Raw genomic sequence first — 22,307 nt, forward strand, 5'->3', positions numbered from 1 at the left:
GGTTCTGCATTTTGTGTTGCTTTAGTGAGAGGGTTTCCCTGGCCTTCAATCTTCCAAGTGCTTTGGGTGGGGAGGGGGTGCTGCACTGGCAGCTAGGTGCCCGGGTTCAGAGCTGAGGGTCAATTTTACTGGCCAATGCCAGGCTGGCATTGCAGGAGGGGCTTGTAATGCATTTTCTCAAAACCTCACCACAGAGGGTTGGCTGGAGGCCAGAATGGGGCCCAGTCTTCTTGAGAGGTGAGAGGGGTCAATTGAGGGGCTGGAGTCTCCCCCTCAACCACCTCCTCATTTGGTCTGGGCTCCTCAGGAGGGGCTATATGGCTTTAGTCTGATATTAATAGAGCATCAAGAGTTTTCAAAGGAGGAAGAAGTGCTATGGATTTTTCAGTCTAACCTTTTCGTTTTACAGATGGGCTACTGAGGCCCAGAGACAGGAACTCAGTTTTGTCCAGGGATACACAGAGAATTTGGGGCCAGAAGACAGAATAGAACCACTGTCTTCTGAATCCTAGATGGCTCTTGAGACAGGAACTCTATTGAAGATGGTTACCTAGGGGAAGAAGACTCACTCCTACCTTCACCTGTACTCCCTAGAGATCTAGATTTCCCTGTGTGTGGACTCAGTCCCTGAGTGGCCAGAGCTGCACTAACTCTGGGCCACAAATGAAGGGAAATACACCTGGGGGACATCCAAGACCTGGGATTGCTGAAAAACCTCAGCATCTACTTTATTCTACAGCACTTCTCAGACAAATATGCTACTACACTATGTTTTACATATGTTTTTACATGTTTTAGTATGTTATACATGTCTACAGAATAGTAGAAGACCATAGTGCTGCTGCTAGTGGTGGTGGTGGTGATGGTGGTGTGTGTGTAGTGGAGTGCTTAGAAATTCTAGAACACTGGCCTTTCCACCTGCTATTCTTCTAACCCCTGCCACCAATCCAATTTATCTCACCTTTTTCATGGTTTTCTCTCGGGGAGAGCCAAGAATACCAATGCGCACACCTTGTCGGAGTAGCTCACTCTCCATCCTGAAGGCGGAGAGTTTCCCTTTCCCTTTTTCTTCTCTGTCTTTAGTCTTTAGATCAATGGCTTTCCTTCTTTTTTTAAATTATTGGTTATGTTCTGCTCTATATATCATTTGTATATGTACTTTAAAAATAGTAACATTAACTAGCTATTTTTATAAAACAATCTAATTATAAATGCAAATATTATTTTCAATCTCCTCCATTGACATTTTTGAAAACAAAAGGGTCTGTTGGGTGTCCACAAAACCAAGTGACAGTGATACCTTGTTGGTGGATCCCTCCAGAGGCACCTTTGAGTCAGCCGCTGAAGATGCCGTGGTTAACCCAATCTGAAACCATTGACACAAATTTGTACAAGGGAATTGGAGCCTCAGGCCCTGTCCATGGTTTGGAAAAAGTCCTGTCCTATAACCAGGTCTCCCAGGGATATGAATGGCTTTTTTTTTTTTTTTTAAATTTCTTTTTAACCAACTTGACCCAGGATGAATGGCTCTTTAGGACCCTTGAAGGTCTTCTGGTCTCCCCTTCAGTTGCAAGCCAAGAGGCTATTCCAGCCCTTCATCTCTGAAGCCTGAACACAAGATAGAAAGTTCATCTTAGACCCAGGCCCTGTTCTTTTTTTTAGGACCAAGAATCAGAGGCTGCTGAGGAGCTTGACTATGACTGCATCCTTGTCTCTTCTATTGGAGAGAAGACCTGTGTAAAAAGAAATTCTGTTGAGGAGGAAAGTCCTAAACTGGAACAAAATGAAGTGGATTCTAGACTGAATTTTGCCATTCACTGGCATTGTATCCATAGGCTAGTCATTTCCCCTCCTTGGGCCTTAGTTTTTTATCTGTAAAATGAAAGCTGTGCATTAGATAATTGGCGCTTTACCAGTCCTGGAACTCTCCTGGAATTTAGACGGCTAGCACTGGGAGATGGGGTGAATCTGAAGATTATTTCCCCTTAATCTGCTCCTATTCTCAGATGTTTAGATCATCCAGAGACTCAAAGGGTCCAAACCTATGGTGCTGCTTCCTGAGAAGTCTCCAGCACTGGCTCAAACCTGGACTCTCCGGGTGCTGAGGGGTCCTAGGACAATCAAGCTTCTGGGGTCATGGTCTCAGGGGAGCAGGGAGGAACACAGAGAGCATGTCAGCTCTGGAAGCCTCAGAAAGCAATCCTGGATTAGGGGATTAGACACTCCCGCCCCAGGAGAAAATCTGGTCCCAAACTCACAGGCGGCCTCATTCCTCCCTCCCCCACTCTGTCCCTGGCCAGCCTCTGGACCAGCCTGCCCTCCCTAGAGGCTGCACCATCCCCGGCGGAAAGTCAGCACTCCCTGGAACCTCACTGATGCCTCCTCTCCTCCTCCCCACGTCTCATCCCAGCATCATTCCACAGTCAGAGGGACAACTCCAGGGACTTGTCTTGGGGTTAAGACGCTGGGACTCCTGTCAATCTAGCACAATGAAAGAGTTCATTGTAACTCCTCAGGCTCCACCCCACCCATTTTAAGACAGGGTGGCTCAGTCAGCCCAGTGACCCGAACTCCCTTGGGGGGAGCACGGTGCTTCAGTTATGGCCCTGGGCTCGACATGCCTCCAGCTCCAACCTCTTGAACAGCGATGTGGGATAGGGTCTGGCTTTCCTCTGCCTTGCAGGGCTGGCCTCTCCAGCTTTGCAGACAGGCTCCCTAGAGCCCCATGTTCCATGGCGGCCACCCCCCCCCACCCCGCCGCTCAGTCTCCCTCATCTTCCCTCTGGGGGTCACCCCAGACCCCCAGTCAAACAGCCGCTGCGGGGCCGCCTCCCTGTGGCCGCGACCTAGTTCCCTGCCGTTATTTTTAGGGCGCGGGATGGCACCTGCCCACGTGCCGAGCCCCGCCCGGAGAGTGGGGGGTGGGGGTGAGCTGTGTCTGCTCAAGGGAGGCGAGGCCCTGTCCCCCGAAGCACCCCTTCCATCCCACCCGCGCAATTCCCCAGTTTTTTTGCGAGGGGGCCGCTAGGCGCGCTCTGCCCGCCCCTCGTCCTCTTCTCCCTCCCTCCCGCTCCCCCCCCACCAAAACCCCGCCAGTGGCTCACGCCTCCTGCATACGGGATGAGGTGAGCAGCGCCGCTGCTGAGAGGGGGCGCGCGCGGGTGTGAGCGTGTGTCCGTGTGCGAATGTGTGTGCGCCGGGCGGGCGGGCACTGCAGCTTCTTCCTCCGTGGAGCGGAGAGCGAGCGAGAGCCAGAGCGAGCGAGAGAGCGGCGAAGGCGGGCAAAGGGGCGCGGGCGAGGCGGCGCAGCCATCCCCGGGCCCGGGGCCGCGCCGCCACCATGCTCAACAACCTGACCGACTGCGAGGACGGCGATGGGGGAGCCAACCCGGGTAAGCTGTGGTCCGGGGGCGGCGGAAGAGGGGGCGGCGAGGATAGGAGGCAGCTCTGGGGTTAGAGGCGGAGCGGGGGCCGCCTCCTTCGGAGAAGAGGCTGGAACTGACCCGGGCGGTGGGCGCCCACGGCGGCCAGGAGCCTGGCTCCATTGGAATGCGCCAGGCGCTGTCCCAGGTGCTGGAATGCGCCGCGCCCGGGGTACAGCCGGGGCCGAGGGGTTGTCGTTGCCCACGGCCTGGGGGCAGACTTGGGTTAGCTGAACCGAGGAGGCAATGGGAAGGGCATGGAAGAGCTAGAATGGGCTGACGTGGAGCTCGACGGGAGGGAGGAGGGCCCCTTTCCCGAAAGGGGACCCCGGTGTCCTGGCGCAGAGGGGGGACCGGCGGCGCCGAGGGGCGCAGTCTGCTGCAGTCCCTCGCTCTGAGACTTCCAGCTGGAAGGTAGAGGAAAAGGTGGCTGTGGGGGGTTGGGGCCATATGACAGCCCCCGTCCAGGCTGCGGTGTCTCCATAAGGGGACACTTGGTGCAATCCGGGGCCCTTCCCCCAAGGCTTCCCAAGGTCCGACCTCAGACTGAAGCGTACCTCCTCCGTAAATTTTCAGCTCTACTTTGCGGAATCTCTCTCTCCCTCTCGCTTCCCCGTGGGTTCCTACTCAGGACGGGCAGCAAGATCGCCCTCCTGTTTCCCTCTTTCCCCCTCCTCTCGGTACCCTGGGGCGGCAGTGAGGTTTCCAGGGCGGGGCGGGGGGAGTCTTTCTAGTTAGCTCTGCGAGCGTCCTCAGTGAGGCCTCAGAAATGGGGTCCCAGCGGCTGAATCCCCGGCGCCGCGGCGCGGACACTGCAGACGCTCTGCGGTGGGTGCGGAGACTCGCCAGGAGTCAAGGGGCTTGGGGCAAGTCCTTTCTCAAGTCCTGCTCTCCCACTGCCTCCTCCGCGGTTTATCTGCTCCGAAGTCTTGGGGCCAGCCACCCCCTCAGGCTCCCAGACCCCCCCGCCGCCCCCCAGCGGTCTCAGCCATCCATCACGGCTGTCAGCCACCCCCACCCCCCACCCTCCAGCGGCGCTGCGTCCCCTGCGCACTAGCGCGCCTCCTGCGCCTGCTGTCTGCGCTCAGCGCCTTCAAGCCCTCCCCTGGGCATTGCTTGACCCTCTGGGCCTTGACTCCCGCAGACCCCTCTGGGGGATGGCCCAAGGGCCCCAAGAGCTGAAATAGCGGGGTCTACTAGGGATTGGCAGCCTTGACTCTAAGGTTCTCCGGATCCTGGATCCCAGTCAGGGCCAAGTGGCTGCTTGGCTGGGGACACCAGGGTCCCCAATCCTTTGTTTGAGACAGCACCCCCCTTCTCATTCCTCCGGAGGGCTGAGTGGTGTAGAGGGGCCAGAACTACTGGCTGGCAAGCTCATCCATCTCCCCAGTGACCCGGGGGTCACCTCATCTGGCAACCGCCCCCCTCCCCCACGGGCTTAGCCTGCGGGAGGAGGAGGGAGGTTTGGCAAAGTCGGGCCTGCGGCAGCACTAGGGATCCCGACACGGTGCCCAGGGAGAGAAGGGGGGTCATTTCCATCCAGGATCCCCTTCAGATGCCTCCACTCTGAGACAGGGACTCAGCCTGAGAGCTAATCTCTCTGTTTCCCCAGACTCCGGCCACCTGCTTTCTCTACCAAGGCTTCACTGGGCCTCAGGGTTTCCATGGGGTCTCTGGAGGCCTAGAAAGAGGCTTCTGTCTATGTGTGTGAAGCAAGAGTTGAACTAGGAACTCTTTTCAGTTCTGTCCCCTCCCCATTAGTTTCTAGACGACCTAGACGCTGAGTGCAGCAGACCCATTAGGAGACCTTCTTTCTATATATAGGATATAGGGTCCAGGACCCCACTAGAGTGGCCAGAACCGGGGTCAGGCATTCTGGCCCCAGAGAGAGAAGGCCTCCCATCAGCGTCTGGAGATGGTGGTAGGCCGCACTGAGGACCTTCTGGGCTTGAGGGAAGAGGGACCATCAGACCAAGAACCTTGGCATCTCTGATTCTAGATTCTTAAGGATGTACCAGAAGGACCAGGATACTGACCGCGGGGAGGTGGGACTGGCCCAAGTAAGAGGGCTCCTCCGGACTAAAGAAGAACCTAAGGATACTGTCCTCGGCCCCCAGGTCTCCTTTCCCCTCTGACGCCCCCTCTCCCTCCCTGAACTGGCCTGGGGATTCCCCCAGGCCGGGCCCCAGGCCCCTGGGGAGGCTTCTTAGCCCGCGCCGCTCGCCCGTTTCCTCCCCAGGAGCTCGGGCCGCCGCAGCTTAATTGAAAGCCGATTCGGGCTGAGAGCTCCCCGGGGGCGGGGGCGGGGAGGGCTCGGCCTCGGTCTGGCCCTGCCTCGCGCGCGCGCGCCGCTCGCCGCTCCCCAGCACCCTGCCTCCTGGCTCTGGAGAATCAGGACGAGTTTCCCCTTAGCTGTCCTGGTCCTTTGAGAACTCAGAAGCTCACTCCCCATCCCCCTCAACCAGTGTGCCGGGCGTTCCGGGGAGGGGACCAAATCGGCCCCGGCTGACGAGTCGGGGAGCCTGGCGTCCCTCCCAGGCCGCGGGTGGAAAGGCGGGACCCAGGACTAGCCCACCGAGCCGCCCTCTCCCCTGCCCTCATCTCCTGGCCCGGATCCGGCCTGGAGTCTGGCTCCGCGCTGCGCGCCGCGTTATATAAGCGGCTGCGGGCGCGTGGCCGGCTCGGCTAGGCGCTGCGCTCTCGGCCCGCGTGGTCGCCATGGAGACCGGCGCGGGGGGCCGCCTAGTTGCAGGGTCTCGGGCCAGGGTACGCCCCTTCCCATCCGCTGCGCGCCACCCACCCCTGCGAGAGAGGAGGGGCTCGGGAGGGGGTGTGCAAGGTAGAGCGGAGGGGCTCTCCTATCTGGTGGTCCCAACCCTAAGAGGGGAGGTCATGGGGAGAGGGACCCAGCTCCATGGGAGTCAGTTCCCCTAAATCTTGCGGCTGGGGGAGGGGTGTGGGACGGGGAGCCCGGCTGGGTGAGCACCACGTATGTTAACAATCATGGTAATTGTAATAGTAGCAGCAGTGGCTACAGTTGTGCGGCAAGAACACCCCAGGTGCATTATTTCACGGAATCCCCTCAACAGCCTATGAGTTAAGCACTTATAATCCCTTTGCAAAGAAGGAAACTGAGGCTTAGAATGTTCCAGTGGCTTGCTCAGTGTGGCCACACAGCCAGTGAAGCTGGGACTGGAACCTAGGCCTCCATGACTCCAGCCCTTTTTCCTAACCGTGAGGAAATTTCTTCCCGCCTCATGCCCCCTCAACCTCTCTAGTCCACAACTAGAGAAGTGTGGCGTGGGGAGAAGAGGAGGCGTCTTATTCGCATTTTCAGAGGAGGGGGGAACCCACCTCATTCTTATTTCTCTTGTTCCCTGGCCCTAAACAGCTCCTCTGAGACCCTGGGGTCAGGAAGGGAGCCCTGGAGAATTTACTTCCAAAGACTTTTTCCTGAGCACCTGTTATATGCTGGGCTCCCACTGGGAGAATGAGCCTGTTATTCCCAGGATCTCACAGATCCGAGAAGGAAGAGCTGGTGGTGGCCTGTATTTGGCAACCAGGAGTTTCCGCCTTGATGGATGAGGTGGAGGTGGGAGCAGGGAACTGGTGGGTTCCTTGGAGCAGGTGAGGCGTTACTTTTCTCCCCCTCCCCAATTTTTAGTCAGGATGAGATCGGATTTATAATGGGGGGGTCATGCTCTGGAGATGGACCCTGGCTGGGTGACGGAGGAAGGTTTCCAGGAGGTAGGGAGAAGGATGGGGAGGATTTGGACAGATGGAGATGGGGAGGGAGGGATGTTGGGAGGTGAGGGTGTGGGAGATTTAGGGTACATAGCGCCTCAGCTTCATTTGGGATTTGGTCAATGGGGGAGTTTCTCCAGGGTCCAGAGAGGTGTCTACTGGAATTGAGGAAGGGTGATGGCTGAAGCCAAGGACATGTGCCAGTGGAGACCCCCTATATCTTTCCGAAAGGATCCTTTCCAGAAACCCAAGAGACTTTCTCCTTAAGTGGTCTCATCCAGGCATCTCATCTTCACACACTTCCTATACATGTTTACATGGATTACCCCACCTCTATCCCCTGCCTGGCGTCTTTCCTGGATATATCCTGATGCATATATTCAAGTGGCTTCTGGATGTATCCACTTGAGTGCTCCACAGTGCCCCACCCTCAACCAAATTCAGCATTTTCCCCACCCCCAAACTCCTCCTCTTCTAGTCTTCCGATTTATTAAATAGCACCATCATCCACCCATTCACCCGTGCTAGAAATGCCAGGCATTATTCTAGACTCTTCCTCTCCCCCTCCCCAAACACCTGGCATGGAAACAAGTCAATAATACTTGCGTCTGTCTGTTGGCCTGCATTGCTCTGGTCAGGGTCACCATCGGGTCTTGCCTGGGCTGCTGAAAGCATCTAGCTACTGTACTTTCTGTATTCTTCATCTCAAGGCCAGAGTGATTACTCTAAAACACAAGTCTGTTCATGGCACTTCTTTGCCTGAAACTCTTCAATGACTCTCCATCGCCCTCTGGATGAGATCCAAATCTTTTAACATGACCTGCTAATTGCTTAGGGACCCAGCCCAAACTTCCCTTCCAGGCTCACCTTTTCACCTGCCACTACCCATTCTTCAGCCCCCAGCACGTCCCCTTCCTCAGACTCCAGCCCCATCATACTTCACTCGGCTCCTCTAACCCACTCTGCTCGCTCTCACCTCTGGGCCATCGAACATGCTGTTCTGGTGTTCTGTCTGCCTGGAACACCTTCCCTGCCTCCCTCCCAGTCTAGCTCTTACTCATCCTTCAGTTCTCAGCTGACACGTCACTTCCTCTGGGAAGCCTTCCGTGACCTCCCAGGCTGGGCTGGGTACCTCTCTTGTGTCCCACAGTCCCTTGATCATCTTCTGTCATAGAATTTACCACTCTGGATTGGAAATGTCTGGTTACAGGTGTATCACCCCTGCCCTTGGGTTGGTTCCCTGAGAGCAGGGATAATGTCTTACCTGTGTCTCACTCCCCTCCCACCCTGCCCACGTAGACATCCAGTACGTGCAAGGTGACTGATGCCTGAGGGGTCACTTCTTCAAAAGACGGAGCATCCCTGGGACCTCAGGCTGTAGTGTCCCCTGAAGGCAGAGCTTCCCCACTGGTGAATATACTTCCATACCCAAACACCAGGGTGAGCCCAGTTCTGGTCAAGAAGAGAACTCTGGAGAGTCTTGGGGTACCTTAGCAGAGGAAGTATGACTCTCAAGAGCAAGGAAGCACTCACGTGTTCATGGAATACCCAGCACATGCCAGGTAGTGCATTAGGCTCTTTATACATGCTGTCAACTAAAATTCTGCAAGGAAGGTAGTATTAACTCCATTTTCCCAATGTGTAAACCAAGGGTCAGGGAGCTAAAGTGGCTGCACAGCTGTCTGCTGGGTGAATGGACAACAACCACTCGGTGACTCCTCTCCCTCCTCAGGTGATGGCAACCCCAAGGAAAGCAGTCCCTTCATCAACAGCACTGACACAGAGAAGGGAAAGGAGTACGATGGCAAGAACATGGCCTTGTTTGAGGTGGGCTGCTACAGCTGCTGGGCCTCCACCCCCAAGTCATCATCCTGGCTCACCAGCCACTCCCTCCCTCCCAGGGAACAGTACCCTCCTCTCCACCCCTACCTTGTGCCCACTTTTCCCCTGAGCCTCCCCCAGCCCTCCTTCTCCCTCCCTGGCATTGCCTCCTCACTCCCTGCTCCCTTCTCCTTGTCCTGCCCTCCTCTTTCTCTGCTCTCCTGGCCTGTTCCTCATCCCTTCCCATCTCATCCCAACCTCAGTGGTTTTTCCATCCTTGTCCCCATCTCTCCCTCTGTCCCCCCACTGTACAGCTCACCCCACCTCCTCCCACAGTCACCCAGCCTCCAAACACTGGCACCTTCCCTCCACAGGAAGAGATGGACACCAGCCCCATGGTGTCCTCCCTGCTCAGTGGCCTTGCCAACTACACCAACCTGCCCCAGGGAAGTAGGGAGCATGAAGAGGCAGAAAACAATGAGGGCGGAAAAAAGAAGCCGGTGCAGGTGGGGACCTTGGGGGAGAAGGAATGGGGGAGAAAGGATGGATGGAAAGGGGAAAAGATGGGCGAGGAAAAATGGATTGGGATGGAGGCAGAAGGATGGGAGTTGGGGGCTGGGAGAGACAAGGAGAAGGGGGTAAGGACCAGAGGGAAGAGAGATAAAGGGACGGGGATGTACAGAAGGGGAAAATGGAGGGGCCGTGGGGGCGGAGCACAGAGGAGTGGGCCTGGGGTGCTGGTGAGGACTAGGGGGTGCAGAGACTGACACTGGCCTCCCCGGCAGGCCCCGCGCATGGGCACCTTCATGGGCGTATACCTGCCATGCCTGCAGAACATCTTTGGCGTCATCCTCTTCCTGCGGCTCACTTGGGTGGTGGGCATTGCAGGCATCATGGAGTCCTTCTGCATGGTCTTCATCTGCTGCTCCTGTGTGAGTGACACCCTCCCCTCACCACCCCCTGACAGCTGGGGCTTGGCAGAGGCCTGGGGGTGGGAGGTGGGAGGATGGAAGCATGAGACCTGAGCTTTTTATAGGAACCACTGCTTATGATCTTTGAGAGTAAATTAGGTCTGACTGGTCCTTCCTGCATCTCACAGGCTTGTCCCTGATGGCTATTAACCAGGTTTTGCCTGGATCTCTGTCTGTGTGTGTAATTACACAAGTAATGCAAATTCATTGATGAAAATGATAAGTGTGGAGAAGATAATAAAATTCACCTATAATCTTATAACAGTTAACATTTTGATAGGTCCAGACTCACAAAAAATAAGATTATGTGTCACAAACAACACTGTAACTAGATTCTTTCCAGTCTCTCTAAAAAATCAAATATTCACTGAACTTCTTGACACATTTACATGTCCCCGTGCATAACCTCGAGACAGCTCTGCATGTAAAGGAGCCAGCACCAAAGCTATTATGTCTATTGTGTGGATGAGGAAACTGAGGCTTAGAGAAGTGAAGTGAGTTGTCTCAGGTCACACAGCTGGTTGGAGGCCAAGCTGGGGTTTCCAGAGCTCTCTGATGCTGTAACTTGTGCTCCTTCCACTTGCGTGGTGAATAAGAGGTTTTCTTGAGCAGGACTTGGCAGGAGTAGAAGTTGGAACAGGCCCAGGGAGAAGCTCAGCAGAAGGGAACCTGTGGGTTTGGCTGGTGTTTATGGGGTATAAGGCCTGGCCCTGACCCAGGCCACTGTGGCCCCCACCCCAGCCACCACTCTGATGATCTGTTTCCTCAACAGACGATGCTCACAGCCATCTCGATGAGTGCAATTGCAACCAACGGTGTCGTGCCTGGTATGTGACTGGGGCTTCTGTGGGGCAGGGAGGGGGGAAGGTGCCTGGATGTCCAGAAGGAGGGATGGTGCCCTGGGCTTTGGGGGCCATCTGAACCCAAGAGAGGCAATATTGCAGACCATGGGGCTGGGCTGTAACTGCTCATGGGGCAGGCAGGGCAGCCCTGCTGAGGGTAGGGGAAGGAGGCAGTTGCTGTTGTTGAATAGGGCAATGGCAGCCCTCTCCCCTCAGCCTGAGACTCTCCTCTCCACCATCCTACTTTCTGAGCCATGACCTTCTTACAGGGGTAATTAGCAACATGGTAATTAGTGCTACAAAATCCACGCAGAATGGGTTGCATGGGTCTCCCACCAGTGCTCTTGCTAGGGCTGCAGCCCAGAGCAGCTCCCTTTCCGCCCCTGTCACTGAGCCCCCCTCACCCCCTAGAGCAGCCCCATGCCTCTTGACCTTCTCGCTGATACTAGGTTCTCTCTGCAGCTGGTGGCTCCTACTACATGATTTCCAGGTCTTTGGGCCCGGAGTTTGGGGGAGCCGTGGGCCTCTGCTTCTACCTGGGCACTACCTTTGCTGGGGCCATGTACATCCTGGGCACCATCGAAATCCTGCTGGTAAGAGGGGCTGAGGAGGAGGTGTGGGACCCCAGCCTGGCAGTCAGTTAGCCATGCTCCCTGGACACCTGCTATGGGCCAGGCCATTCAGTAAGGCCAAAGAGAAATCAGAAGTGGTTTTGTTTCTAAACAGTTCCCAGTCTAGTTGGGGAGACAAGATACAATAATTATGTAACGTAAACAGCTGTCGTTTATCAGGCACCCACTGAGCTCTCAGCATAGTTCCAAGTGCTTTATAGTCATTATCTTGAATCTGCATGAGGTTTAAGTATTATGATGCCCATTTTACAAATAATAAGCTCAAAGAGGTGAGATAACTTGCTCAAGGTCACTCAGCTACCAGGTAGGTAGGCAGAGGTGGGTTGATAAGAGTTAAAATAATGGTAGAAATAATAACAGCAATGTCACACGACAGCTAGCATTTTGTGATTGCTTCCCATGCACCAGGGGCTGTGCTAAGTACTCTATGAATGTTGGTTGTTGAGGGCTGGCTGAAGGCTATTGGATTGCAAGAGAGAAGAACCATGTGAGGGACCTGTGCAAAGAGATCTATTAGGAATAGTGACTAATGGGAAGGAGCCAGCTGGCCAGGCAGTGTTTGAAGGACAGGGCTGGTGACTTAGGTCTCTGTTCTTTCTGCCCTTCTGGTAAGGTGTAGGTGCTGATGAAGGTTCCCTGGTATGTGGAAGTGGAGCTCACATTTCCCAAGCTTCTGCTCTGTGCAGGCCCTGAGGCTTGCTTGCAGTGTGTCATTTTATTTTCTCCTTGTTACTCTACCATGAGTGAGAAGGTGGCCATTTTACAGATGAGAAAAGCAAGGCTCAGAGAGTTTAAGGAATGAGTGGAAGGGACTTGAACTTGGGTCTTTCTGACTTTCAAAGCCTGTCCTTGTCCATTATACCACACTGCTGTGGAAAACTAGAACGAGCAGGTGCCATAGCTACTGGATTGGGGCGGGATGGAATGAAAGGCTCAAGGAGGCAAATGAGGAGAGGAGAATAATAGACCTCCATGACTTTCAAAAATTAAATATCTAAAAAAATTGTTATAAAATAATTTTTGCCCATTGCAGAAAATTGGGAAAATATTGAGGTAAAGAAAAAATGTAAAGAAGGAAATAACAATCACTCAAAGGAAATCACCATTCACATTTTGGTATATTTCCTTCTAGTTTTTGTTTTTCCACGTGGTATGGATAATCTGTCTTTTGTAAAATATAACTCTAGACCATGAATGTTCCCCTAAGTAGCTCAAAATTCTCTTTGTAAGTATCATTTACAAGTGAAAATAACTTTGGTAAGAATATAAACATTAATAATTAGTATGGAAATTTTAGAAAATGCAGATGTGCAAAACAAACAATGGTCACCCACACTTTCATCATTCAGGGGAAACTACTTCCAACATTGGGATGTACCTACTACCACACAGGCAGACTTGTACACACATATGTGTATATATATCTTTACATGTAAATTTATAAAAATGAGATCACGAGACACAGTTTTTTAAAACTTGATTGTGTTCACCTGATAGAATATGGATAGCTTTTTGAGTCAGTCCATCCGTATAAATTTATGTCATCTTTTTTAACAGCTCCATAGTCTACATGGGAATATCATCATTTATTCACCCCACCTCTAGTTATGAACATCTAATTTATTTCCACCTTTCTGTTGGAAATAATAACAAAAAATAATTATTAAAATTATAGGGCTGGACGAGGTGGCTCACGCCTGTAATCCTAGAACTCTGGGAGGCCAAGACGGGTGGATCGTTTGAGCTCAGGAGTTCAAGACCAGCCTGAGCAAGAGCGAGACCCTGTCTCTACTACAAATAGAAAGAAATTATATGGACAACTAAAAATATATACAGAAAAAATTAGCCGGGCATGGTGGCGCATGCCTGTAGTCCCAGCTACTTGGGAGGCTAAGGCAGGAGGATCGCTTGAGCCCAGGAGTTTGAGGTTGCTGTGAGCTAGGCTGATGCCACGGCACTCTAGCCCGGGCAACAGAGTGAGACTCTGTCTCAAAAAAAAAAAAAAAAAAAAAAAGAATTATAATTAATAAAAATAATAGAAAAAATTGCTCCCAACTTCCTTGCAATGTCAGTTTTTAATGACTGTGTTGTAGTCCTTGCAGGACAGGCCATGCCTTCTTTAGCCTTTCCCCTGTCACTGGATGTCATTTCCAGTCTTGCACTACTGTGATTATTCTGTGATGGGCATTGTTTTTCCTAAAGCCCTAAACACCCCAGGTTGTTTCCCTGGGGTGATTCTCAGTCGATCCTTACTGGGGCATGCACCAGGCAGTGTTTGAAGGACAGGGCTGCTGACTTAGGTCTCTCTTCTTCCCGCCTTTTCCCCACAGGCTTACCTCTTCCCAGCTATGGCCATCTTCAAGGCAGAAGATGCCAGCGGGGAGGCAGCAGCCATGTTGAACAATATGCGTGTGTATGGCACCTGTGTGCTCACCTGCATGGCCACCGTGGTATTTGTGGGTGTCAAATATGTCAACAAGTTTGCCCTTGTCTTCCTGGGTTGTGTCATCCTCTCTATCCTGGCCATCTATGCTGGGGTCATCAAGTCTGCCTTTGACCCACCCAACTTCCCGTGAGTGCTGCCGCCCTGAGCCTAAGGCATTGTCTTCCTACCTCCCGGGCCCTGTTTCAGGGGCTGCGCACCAGTTTGTGCCAACCCCCCTCTCCCTACCTCTTAGAATCTGAGTGGTGTGGGTTGGGAGCAACCTCTCTTGGAAGGGAAAATCTCTCTTGGTTTGGAGGCAATGTCTTCAGAGTGGGATAACTTTTCTGGAGGTGGAAACAATTTCCCTTGTGAGGGCCAACTTCTTGCTCGTGGTGTTGGACTTAGGAAGAGCAAAGTGGGAATGACTTCTGAAAGAACAAACACTGTGATCGGGAAACCATTCCTGGGTGGGGACAACCTCCTGGAATGGGACAATCTCTTAATGGTGGACAACTTCTCCAGAATGGGAAAGGACACAGAAGAGAGGGTCCAGGGGCTCAGGTCCCTGTTGGTTCTGCTGTCATCCCTAGTCCCCTCTGTCCCACTGCTCAGGGGACGACAGCACCCAAGGGCTGCTGTCCACGGTGCTGAAATATAACACTGCACTGATGTGTGGTTCTCCACCTTGGCTGTGTATGAGAATCATTTGGAGAGCTTAAAAAAACAAAACAGAAAAACAAAAACAAAAACAAAAACAAAAAATGCTGATGGCCAGGCTCCATACAAACTAAATCAGAGCCTCTGGATAGGGGGCCCTGGCATCTGTGTTTTTTAAAGCTCCCCTGGTGGTTCTGTTGTGAAGCCAGGGCAAGGTTATGTCACTCCCCATCTTCCTCCCTTGTTTCTCTCCCTAGGATCTGCCTCCTGGGGAACCGCACACTGTCTCGCCATGGCTTTGATGTCTGTGCCAAGCTGGCTTGGGAAGGAAACGAGACAGTGACCACGCGGCTCTGGGGCCTTTTCTGCTCTTCCCGCTTCCTCAACGCCACCTGTGATGAATACTTCACCCGAAACAATGTCACAGAGATCCAGGGCATTCCTGGTGCTGCCAGTGGCCTCATCAAAGGTCTGGGGGAGGGAAGAGGGCTGGTATCCAGCGAACACTGCAGGGATTGTAGGTTAAGCGGTCAGAATTAAGGGGACCTCCTTGGGATTCAGCTAAATCCAATCAGCTTTAACTGAGCACCTACTCTGGGCCATGTTCTGTCCTTGGCCTCAAGGAGGGGTAGAGATGGAAAGGAGATAAGTGTCTCACTACTAGTAGGAAAGAAAGTCATTAACTTACCATGTATGCACTAAGCACCTACTAAGTACTCAGCACTGTGCTAAGCACTAGGGACACAAAATAAATAAGTCACAGTCCTTGGCCTCAAGGAGTCTAATGGCAGAGACAAATGGATTAGAAAATAAACTATGGTATATGTAGATGTGCATTCAGTGACCAGAGACTTCTCGAGGGAGGGAGTGTTCATGCGTCTAAGGTGGCAAGACCAGGCTTCCTGGACTCACTGGAGAAGGGTTTTGAACAACAATTGGGAAATCTTCAGTTATACCAGAGGAATAAGCGAATTGCAAACAGAAGAACAGCTTGCCTAAAAGCACACAGACACAGAAGAGTATATTGTGTCCTTCCAACCACAAGTAATTTGGTGTGACTGGGGCATAGAGTGCAAGGGAAGGAGGGGCAAGGATGATGCAGGGGAGGCTGGCATGAGCCAGGTGGTGGCGGGCCTTGGAGAGTCGGGACTGTATCCTGAAGGCAATGAGGAGCCACCAAAGGATTTTAAGTAAGGGAGGGACACAGATCTTCATTTCTGAAGGTTCATTCTGGCTGCTAATATAGATGGGCTAAAAGAGGAGAGAGGATAGAGGCCGGGAGTCGAGGAGGAGGCTGATGCTGTGAGGCCAGGAGGGGGAGATGATGGTTTTCTGAACGAGTGATGGAGTGATGTCAGTGACCATTCCACAGTGGTTCTCAACCTGGGCTGTTTTGCCACCCAGGAGGCATTGGGCCATGTCTGGAGACATTTTTAGTTATCAAAACTGAAGGGGGATTATTGGCATCTAGAGGTAGAGGCCACAATGTTGCTAGCATACTACAATGCTCTAGGATAGTCCTCCACAGCAAGGAATTATCACGCCCAAAAGGTCACTAGTGTCATGGTAGAAGAGCCCTAGGTGGAGAGAAGGGGCATATTTAAAGAATACTGAGGAGGGGTAAATAGACAGAAGTCAGAGATGATTTTGAGTGGGGGAAGGGGAGAGGGAGGTTTTGAGGGCAAGGTGTCAGAAGTGATGGTGGTGCCATTTACTGGGATAAGGGAGATGAGAAAGGAGCTGGTTTGGGGTGGGTGGATGGTGAGAATAATTTGAGACACACTGAGTTGGTTGAGACCATCTTTATGTGCCTACCTACCCCACTAGATTGGACTACTTGACGGTAGGGACTAGAGCTGGTTCATCTGTGAAATCCCTGCATGTGGCCTGGCCCAGCGCAGGAGCTTAGGAAATGTCGGTGGAAAAAAACTCGAGTCAAGGCTAGGGGAGGAGATGTGGTTGATCTTGACCATGGCTTTTTGCCCCACCCACCTCCTGGTCCCAGAGCTCTGGTCCCTGACTTCTTCCTGAGCAGCTTCTTTCTCCACAGAGAACCTCTGGAGCTCCTACCTGACCAAGGGGGTGATTGTGGAGAGGCGTGGGATGGCCTCGGTTGGCCTGGCAGAGGGCACCCCCATTGACATGGACCACCCGTATGTCTTCAGTGATATGACCTCCTACTTCACCCTGCTGGTTGGCATCTACTTCCCCTCAGTCACAGGTGAAGGGGAGCTCGGGGAGGGAGGACTCTGCCTGGGAGTGGATGGGGAGGTGAGAATCATTGCTCGTGTTGGGAATGGCTTAGTCCAACAGCCCCGTTGTGTAACAGGAGCCATCAATTAAGTTCCAACTGGGCAGATGAGGGAATTAAGGCCAGAAGATGCCAAGTTCCATGGCCAAGGTCTCAGACAAGTCAGCATGCTAGGGCTAGGTCCCAGGCTTCCTGACTCCGAGGCTGGTGTCGGTCCTTCCCTGTCTGTCTGGCCTCCTGGGGCTCTGGCTCCCGTCCTAGTGGTGCTTCTGTTCACAGGGATCATGGCTGGTTCTAACCGCTCTGGGGACCTGCGGGATGCCCAGAAGTCAATCCCCACTGGCACCATCCTGGCCATCGCCACCACCTCTGCTGTCTGTATCCTGCACTGCTGGACTGGGACCCACGTTGGTGGGGGAGGGCGGGAGAGAGCACAGCCGAGGTTGCTGCCTTACCCGGCTGGTTCCGGAGGTGTCGAAAGGAGGGGGTCGCCAACCTTGGGGATTCGCCTTCACTCCCGCTGCAGACATCAGCTCCGTTGTCCTGTTTGGCGCCTGCATTGAGGGCGTTGTCCTGCGGGACAAGTAAGTAAGAAAACTGAAGTTGATCCTGTTTCGGGGGAGGAGTGGGCACAGGAGGCTGAGTTCTGGGAAACAGACCCGGCAAGGGGAGCCAGAACCCGTGCCAGGGGCCTGTAGCAAGGAGACCGTGGGGGCTGCTTGCAAAGTCACCTTCTTACCTTTTATTTCATCTTTCTCCTGTCACTCCGGTTCCAGAAGCTTGAATGGTGTCTCATTTCCTTTAGGATAATCATACGTTCCTTTTCTTCTCTTTAAAATCAATTAATTCATCTAATATTTACTGAATGTTTATGTGTTGGTCACTGCAGTTCTGGAGGGAGCAAAGATAAATATTAATAACACACGGTTTTTGTCCTGAAGGGGCTCTTTGGGGGTGGTGACTGTACTGGCAGACAGACTTTGAGTGCAGAGTGGCAGGGCTGGCCCTGCAGGAAAGCCCAGGGGCTGTGGGCGTGCAGAGGGGGCTGCCATCCTCTCTTAAGGGGTCTTCCCAGGGAATCCTTCCCAGAGGAGGGAAGGCTAGAAGTGCCTCCTGCCCATTATCTCATTTGTCCTTCCCACTTTCAATGTTGAGTAGAGATTGGGCGACTGGAGGGGGAAGAGCATTCCAGGCAGTGGGGACAGCATGAACAGGGGTGGAGGGGGCCGTGCTGCACGTGTGTGTATGCGTGTACGTGTGTGTCTGTGCACGCACGTGTGTTTGCGTGCCTGCAGCTGTGCGTGGCGCAGGGCTCCTGGAGCACTCACTTCTGAAGGGCGCGTGCACACCTGTCACAGAGCCACTTTCCACTGACACCACCAGGCTTCTGTAAGGGAATGGAATAAGGGACACGAGGCTGGGACCTAGGCTGGGGCCAGGCCTGGAGGTCTGGTGTTCAGCACCAGGAGAATGGGGCTTTATTTTATATTAAAAACAAACAACCCACCCCTCCCCTGGAACCCTGCAGGGTTTTAAGCAGAGGAGTGACCTGGCCAAATGGACAATTTGCATCTACAGCACCTTTAGTTTCAGGGCAGTTTAATGCCCACTCATCTCGTCTCATGTCTTGGAACCGGAGACCTCCCACACTGCTACAAGGGGTGCAGCAGACCACCCACTGCAGCCCTCCGTCTGATTCTTGGAGTCTTTTAGCAACGGCCCCTTTGAGCACAACTCCTGGGACAGGCCTCTCCCTACGGAGGTGGCATCTTCCATTTTAAGACAGTGTCATTGTTAGAAAATTCTTTTCTTTGATTCTCACACCAACACCACACAATGAGACCAACACCGCCATTTTTCAGATGGAGACACTGAGGTTCTAACAGGCTAAGAGATTTGCCCAGAGTAACATAATACTAACAGTTGCCCATTTACTAGAATCACACAGTACCATGTTCCAGGCATGGTACTAAGCCTTTCATGTCTTATCTCCTTTTTCCTCTCACCAGTCATATATGATAGGTTTTTTTTTTTTTTGAGACAGGGTCTCACTCTGTTGCCCAAGGTAGAGTGCCATGTGTGGCGTCAGCCTCGCTCACAGCAACCTCAAATTCCTGGGCTCAAGCAATCCTTATGCCTCAGCCTTCTGAGTAGCTGGGACTACAGGCATGCACCACCATGCCCGGCTAATTTTTTCTATATATTTTTAGTTGTCCAGATCATTTCTTTCTATTTTTTTAGTAGAGATGGGGTCTCACTCTTGCTCAGGCTGGAGATAGGTTTATATATTTATTTTTTAGAGACAGGGTCTCACTCAGTTGCCTAGGCTGGACTGTAGTGGTGTGATCATAGGTCTCTGCAGCCTTGAACTCCTGGGCTCAGGTGATCTTCCCACCTCAGCCTCCCCAGTAGCTGGGACTATAGACACAGGGCACCATGCCCTGCTAATTTTTATTTTTTTTTTGTAGAGATGGGGTCTTACTGTGTTGCCCAGGCTGGTCTTGAATTCCTGACCTCAAGAAATTTTCCATCCTTAGCCTCCCAAAATGCTGGGACTACAGGCATGCTCCATCACACCCAGCTAATTTTTAAATTTTTTGTAGAGACAGGGTCTTGCTATGTTACCCACACTGATCTTAAACTCCTGGCTTCAAGTGATTCTCCCAGCTCGGCCTCCCAAAGTGTTGGGATTACACGTGTAAGCCAATGTGCCCGACCTAAGATAGGTTTATAATGATCTCATTTTATAGCTGAGGAAACTGAGGCTCAGAGAGATTAAGTGACTTGCCCAAGGTCACACAGACAGGAAATGCGCAGGACATTTGGCGTCCTGTTTTACCCCTACAGAGTCTAGCTGTGTGGTTGGCATACAGTGGGTCCTGCTGTTGGTGTGGGGAGACCCACCCTGGGAATCCAGGTGGCATTGCTCAACTGGCATCTCCTGTTCCCTCGCTGCTTCATTCTAGGTTTGGAGAAGCAGTGAATGGCAACCTGGTGGTGGGCACACTGGCCTGGCCCTCTCCCTGGGTCATTGTCATCGGATCCTTCTTCTCCACCTGTGGGGCTGGGCTGCAGAGCCTCACAGGAGCTCCGCGCCTGCTGCAGGCCATCTCGCGGGATGGCATTGTGCCCTTCCTGCAGGTCAGTGTGGGGAGAAGGATAGCCTGGGCGCCCCCAGTAGACCCACCAGCCAGGCCCTTGCCCAGAGAGGCTGCACAGTGAACCAGGGCCACTACGAAGAATGGGTGTGCCTTATTTGGGATTTGGTCCATGGTTGGTGCCATCTTTTTAAGCATTATCTGCTCTTAGGGGAAAAATAAATGGCCTTCTTTTGGCTCTGTGGTTGGTCAGCGACTCAGGGAGGCAGCCAAGGGGCAAGAAGAGGGTAGCTGTCTCCATGGTGCTTAAAAAAAGGAGATTTATGGAGCACAAGGTCATGGCCGCTTACTGGCCTCCCGACAGCTCCTCTCCCATCTGGCCCATTGGAGCTTTTTCCCCCTCCAGGGATCATTTGAACTTCCTCGCACTGGGGTACCAATGTCAGGGTAGGCGAGACACAGCAAAAGCCTGATGTCACTTTGGGTTCCCTAGAGCAGTGGTCCCCAACCTTTGTGGCGCCAGGAACTGGTTTCATGGAAGACAGTTTTTCCATGGATGGGGGGGGAGAGGGAGGGAGGAGGCGGAGCTCAGGCGCTGATGCCAGCGATGGGGAGCAGCTGTAAACACAGAGGAAGCTTTGCCTGCTCACCTCCTGCTCTGCAGCACCGCCCCCCCCCCAGCTTAGTGGAAAATACTTTTTCCAAGGATGGGGAGGGCAGGAGTGGGGGGGGGGAGGGGGGAGGCAGGGCTTGGTAGGAGAGGTGGAGCTCTGCCACTCGGACCGGTCTGCAGCCTGGGGGCTGGAGACTGCAGCTCTAGAGGATGAGAAACACAACATCCTCTCCCTTCTTCATTGCTTATAGGATCCCTGCCTCTGCTCCACTGGTTCCCAAGACTGGGGGAGAGGGACGAGAAGTCCTAAGGTCTCAGTCTGCCATGATGGTTGCTCTGTCCCCAGGTCTTTGGCCATGGCAAAGCCAACGGAGAACCAACCTGGGCCCTGCTCCTGACTGCCTGTATCTGCGAGATTGGCATCCTCATTGCGTCCCTCGATGAGGTCGCCCCCATCCTCTCGATGTGCGTGCCTGGCCTCTTGCTCTCCCCGTCAGCTCGGGGGGCTTGTCTGCCTGGATCCCTCAGCTGTGACCCACGACAACCCACCCAAACATTTTAACAGCCCCAGCAAGTTCCCCACTGGCCACAGGAGCTGCCCTTTGTTGTATAGGGACTCAGCCCCTCATGTATCGGGGTGCGTTGTAAGGGGATTTGGCTTTGAACCCCGTCCTGAGCAGCAGAGCAGGATCCGGCCACCTCCCTGGTTTCTTTCCCATTCCCCCGTTCTTCCTTTATGTCTCTATCGCTGTTTTTTCTCCCCTTTGCATCTCTGTGCCCGGGACCTTCCTGTGTCCTAGGTTCTTCCTGATGTGCTACATGTTTGTGAATCTGGCCTGTGCGGTGCAGACGCTGCTGAGGACGCCCAACTGGAGGCCGCGCTTTCGATACTACCACTGGTGGGTGCCCTGCTCCCGCCCCCCCCACCCCAATCCCTGCCTCACCTCGCCCATCCCCTCCAGATCTGGGAGCACAAACCCAAACCAGGCATCCCATTTTCTCCAGCTTTTGTTGCCTAACTCTCATAAGAAAGGCCCTGCAGGGGGTCTCCTTACAATCCTCGGTAATAATATGACGCCACCCTAAGCCGTCTCAGCTGGGACCCTTCCCCTGCCCCTGACACCCAGCATCTCACAACACAGCATGGAGGCTGGAAGTCAGCCTGACCCGAGTTCAAATCGTGACTGTGCACTTCCGAGCTGTGAGACCTCAGCTGATGACACAGCTTCTCAGAACCTCAGTTTCCTCAGCTGCGAATGGCACGCAGCTGCACCTGTCTCGTGGGCTTCTCCCGAGCACTGCCGTGCGTGGGAGATGCCTGCTCCGCAGGGGCTGTTCAGCTCATCATTTTACGTTATGGCTCTTCGTCCTCACAGTAGACCCCAGGGGCAGACAGGGGAGGAATTACCATGCTTGTTCTACAAAAATGGAAACTGAGGCTCAAACAGGGGAAGGGACTGGCCCAAGGTCACTGAGCAGGACTATGGCATACCTGGACCAGAACTGGGGCTGCCTGACTCCCTTATCGATGCTCCTGCTCTGCTGGGGGCCTCTCCCTGGGAGATCCTGCTTCCAACTCCCCCAGAGACCACTGCCCCAGAGCCCATCTGGCCAGGATTGTCTGGCACAGGGACCGGGGCAGTGTGGTGACCCAGCAGTTGGGCAGGGCTTGGGCAGTGTCCTGTCTCTGGCTGTTTATTCATCCAGAAGGTCCCATATCCCCGTGGTCCGCATGGAGGTGCTGGTGTGGGTCTCCCTGGTCTTGCCTGGACCCTGCTTCATCTCATTCTTGCTGTCTGAGCCCCAATTCCTGCGACAGCCCTGCCAGGCT

The 22,307-nt window shown here is 53.5% G+C and overlaps 1 protein-coding gene across 2 annotated transcripts in view; it reads left to right on the plus strand.

The window, feature by feature from the left end:
- The window catches only part of SLC12A5 (solute carrier family 12 member 5), a 38,922-nt gene that overhangs the window by 4,546 nt on the left and 12,069 nt on the right, over nt 1-22,307 (plus strand). The window contains exons 1-14 of one of the 2 annotated variants that reach the window (XM_045529052.1): nt 3,211-3,392; nt 8,899-8,993; nt 9,362-9,493; nt 9,773-9,919; nt 10,731-10,785; nt 11,263-11,393; nt 13,763-14,004; nt 14,772-14,983; nt 16,565-16,735; nt 17,045-17,143; nt 17,292-17,349; nt 19,732-19,906; nt 20,823-20,941; nt 21,277-21,375. In XM_045529052.1, the coding sequence (XP_045385008.1) occupies nt 3,341-3,392; nt 8,899-8,993; nt 9,362-9,493; nt 9,773-9,919; nt 10,731-10,785; nt 11,263-11,393; nt 13,763-14,004; nt 14,772-14,983; nt 16,565-16,735; nt 17,045-17,143; nt 17,292-17,349; nt 19,732-19,906; nt 20,823-20,941; nt 21,277-21,375 (1,787 nt within the window). In that variant the 5' untranslated portion in view covers nt 3,211-3,340. Of the gene's footprint in view, nt 1-3,210; nt 3,393-8,898; nt 8,994-9,361; nt 9,494-9,772; nt 9,920-10,730; nt 10,786-11,262; nt 11,394-13,762; nt 14,005-14,771; nt 14,984-16,564; nt 16,736-17,044; nt 17,144-17,291; nt 17,350-19,731; nt 19,907-20,822; nt 20,942-21,276; nt 21,376-22,307 lie in introns of those variants that run through there. The other variant, XM_045529051.1, reaches the window with a different exon arrangement.

This window comes from Lemur catta, chromosome 17 (assembly GCF_020740605.2).
Source record: "Lemur catta isolate mLemCat1 chromosome 17, mLemCat1.pri, whole genome shotgun sequence".
NCBI lineage: Eukaryota > Metazoa > Chordata > Mammalia > Primates > Lemuridae > Lemur > Lemur catta.